Source organism: Sinocyclocheilus rhinocerous, unplaced genomic scaffold (genome assembly GCF_001515625.1).
Source record: "Sinocyclocheilus rhinocerous isolate Xijiao unplaced genomic scaffold, SAMN03320098_v1.1 scaffold450, whole genome shotgun sequence".
NCBI classification, from domain to species: Eukaryota; Metazoa; Chordata; class Actinopteri; order Cypriniformes; family Cyprinidae; genus Sinocyclocheilus; species Sinocyclocheilus rhinocerous.
This window is the reverse complement of record NW_015653457.1, coordinates 62,022-65,534: the sequence shown is the minus strand read 5'-3', so window position 1 is coordinate 65,534 and position 3,513 is coordinate 62,022. Positions and strand designations below refer to the sequence as shown.

At 40.5% G+C, this 3,513-nt stretch overlaps 1 protein-coding gene across 1 annotated transcript in view; it reads left to right on the top strand.

Moving 5' to 3' along the window:
• Nucleotides 1-1,698, top strand: part of LOC107715718 (complement factor H-like) — an 8,273-nt gene extending 6,575 nt beyond the window's left edge. Inside the window, exons 11-13 of the mRNA XM_016521899.1 lie at nt 1,100-1,276; nt 1,356-1,538; nt 1,629-1,698. Coding sequence (XP_016377385.1) covers nt 1,100-1,276; nt 1,356-1,538; nt 1,629-1,636 — 368 coding nt within the window. The 3' untranslated portion in view covers nt 1,637-1,698. The remainder of the gene's footprint in view (nt 1-1,099; nt 1,277-1,355; nt 1,539-1,628) is intronic.
• The last annotated feature ends 1,815 nt before the right edge of the window (nt 1,699-3,513 follow it).

Genomic DNA, 3,513 nt, shown 5'->3' with positions numbered 1-3,513 from the left:
GCGCTCTGGACTGGATTCGGGGACTGGAGCCCTCTCCTCTTTGCTTTGGCACTTTCGTCGCGTCATACTCAGCTCACCCTCAGCCGCGGTGCAGGGGGCGGAGCTCCTCTCCGCGCTCACACCGTCCGCGGCTTTCTCCCTCGTGGCGGGCATTGTCGCCGGCTCTCGCACCTGGTCTGACGGCTTGGGCTCTACTTCCGGGGCGATCCTCCGCTCAGTCGCTCAGCATTGTGCGGGCTCGTCGATCGCGGCAGAATTGGCTCTCCATCATCGGTGGGCTCTGGCTTTAGCTCCGCACAGCGGGGAGATGGTGGGCTGACGAGATCATCCACGGGGCAGGATGGCGATCCGTTTCTCACCAGAGTCCACTCTACGAAGGCAGCGAATTCTGCTCGAAGACCATCTTCGGACTATGGCGCTCTGCACGCGGTGTTCAGGCTAGCATCATAGAACGCGCAGAGCGATTCGTCCGGGTAGCTGGTAAGTTCGGAGAGGGCCAGAAACAGTCTGGTATGGTCCTTGAGCGAGTGCTCCCCCTGCTCCAGCAGGAGGAGGAGGAATTCGGGGTGAAGGAGGGGATCCATAGAAACACAACGGAAACAAAACACTGAGGGAAAAAACACGGAAACAAAAATGGAGGGTAGACACACAGAGGTTACTGTTTTAGGTCGGTTCTTCTGTCACGATCTGTGCTGGGAGGAGCGCAGAACGAGGAACAAGGAGACGTGGAGTACATAAAAAGTCTTTAATCCTTGGAAACACAGGGGAATTATACAACATCCAATGAGTAGAACCGACAAAGGAAGACTGAACAAACAGGAACTTAAATACAAGGGATAATTACTCAACACAGGTGTCAGGAATCATAATCAAACTAAACGAGAACAGGAACATGACCAAATAAGGAAAAACAGGAACAGAAACAGGGGTAAAACACGACACAGAACAGTCCAGAATCCTGACACATGGATTATCCCTTACATATAGGAAATAACTGAAATTCTGTAAGTGTCCATAAGGATGAAGCGTACAAGCTTGTACAGTATGGACATTAAAATGCTGGATGTATAATGGAAATGTGATATTGTTATTTGTTTAGGTAAGATCTGTCCACCTCCTCCGTATCTTCAAAATGGAGACTACAGCATCGACAGTACAAAAGATGAAGTGATCACAGCAGTATCTTACACTTGCCAGTCTTACTATGTAATTACCAAGCAACAGGACGTTTATAAGTGTGTGGATGGGAAATGGGAGACTCCTCCGAAATGCCTGAGTGAGTAATTTTTGTCATTTTAATTTGTAATTGTTTTGTACTGTTTTTAATGTTATGTTTATGTTTGTCTCTGTCGTAGGACCTTGTGAAATTGATGATATTGTCGAGAAGTACAATCTACAGCTTCCTACAGAAAAGGTCTACATAAGGCATGCTGAAAAGTATACACTTAACTGTAGAGATGGATGGAATACTGGAAGTGAGCTGAAACCGTATGTGGATGTGTCGTGCTCCAACGGGAATCTACAGATTGACAAAAGTTGTGAGTATTATTTCGTTTTCAGAACCTGAATTAGTCATATTGGTGATCTATACAATTATTGATTTATTATTTATTTGGTTGTTTCTTTAGGTAACTAGGTATAAACTGGAGTGGTGATTGAGGTACCCCATTCAGTAAAAATGACAAATTTATTTTTATACAAAAGAGGACATCCCTAAAAGGAGGTCTCGAGAGATTCTGTCAGGTTTAGCTCACTTCTGGTACAAATATGCCCCATAATATAGTTAAGTATGTACACACACAAACTTGTACATATATCCCATTCAGCTACAAATGTAAAAATTATTTTTTTATATGTATTATCTCGCAGAAAATGGATTTCTTTGTATTTCTTATCTATGTCAACATTCCTTCAACAACCTTTTTTTTTTTGATTAAAAAAAATGTAATAATTAGGCTGACTTTGGTGTGGATTTTAGTTCAACATATTGCTCACATTGTATTTTATTAAAGCAAAACATATTTTGCTCACAATTTTGAACCAAAGTGACATACTCATGACCGTCTTCTGTGGAATACCATCTATCCATTCATCGCCATAACTGTTTATCCTCTGTAAGGTTCTGGGTTGCTTTGTGTGAAAAACAGAATGAAATTAAAATAGTTTTTCCCTTAAAATATTGTTTTCCCCCATTTTAAATCTGGCACACATGAGAGAATGTCTGTTCATTTGCATTTCTTCTGTTAGAGGTGTTCAAATCTAACACCTTGACAGAAGATGAGAGAGCCAATGAGGTCTGTGTACAGTTTTTTCTCCTCCTTATTGAGTGTGTTCACTTCAAATGACTTGAAATAACGCACACACATCATTTGGACTATTATGTGACATTGGGAGCTTAAAGGAATATTTAACACCAAAATAAAAATGTACTCACTCTTAGGCCATCCAAGATGTAGATGAGTTTGTTTCTTCATCAGAACAGATTTGGAGAAATTTAGCATTACATGACTTGCTTACCAACGGATCCTCTGCAGTGAATGGGTGCCATCAGAATGAGAGTCCAAACAGTTGATAAAAACATCACAATAATCCACAAGTAATCCACATGACTCCAGTCCATCAGTTAACATCTTGTGAAGTGAAAAGCTGCATGTTTGTAAGAAACAAAACCATCGTTAAGATATTTTTAAACTTCAAACTATTGCTTCCACCTAAATATGAGTCCTCTATTTATAATATTGCTTTCTCCTGTGAAAAAGTTGTCTAATCTGAATCAGAAGAGAAATTAACACCACACTAGTTTCACGTCTCTCCTATCACACCACAGACTGGATCTCTTGTAAATGTTACTCTTGCACCTCAGTTATCAAGTTCAGTGAAAATGTTTTCAGAGAACTCGAGTAAATATACCGTTGTAATATTATTGCCGTTTTTTATGTGTTGGTAGGCCATTTTTTGTACATTGTAATAGAATATATATGCTGTGAGATGACAAACTATCAATATTTTGATATTTTAACTAATCAATATTTTATGTCCACATATTTATTTGGCAAGTGGCCATGCAATAAGAGGAATAATATACAGTGAATCAGTCATTTTCACAAAATGAACTAACAGTAAATGATTGATCACCCTGTAATTATTATTATTATTATTATTATTACAACACTGAAAGGTTAGCCTAATGAAACTCACAGTACAATGTAGGTGTAACACGTATATTCTGTTCTGTTTTGGTTTAGTTTCTCTGTGTTCCCGTTTGCCTGAGTTTCCTAGTTTGTTTCCATGGTTTCTGATTAATTAGCTCCTCACCTGTTTCTGTTCTTACTGATTACTCCATGCTGTTACGGGGCTGAGAAGACGTGAGACGTGCGGATCCATGTGCAAGCTTTATTAAAAGCAGAGGAGGTCAGAAACACAGGCAGGGTCGAACAGTGGCAAACAGGTATATGGCGGGCAAGACACAAGAATAGTCCTAGGGCTAGCGTAGGTCAACGATCGGCGAACAGA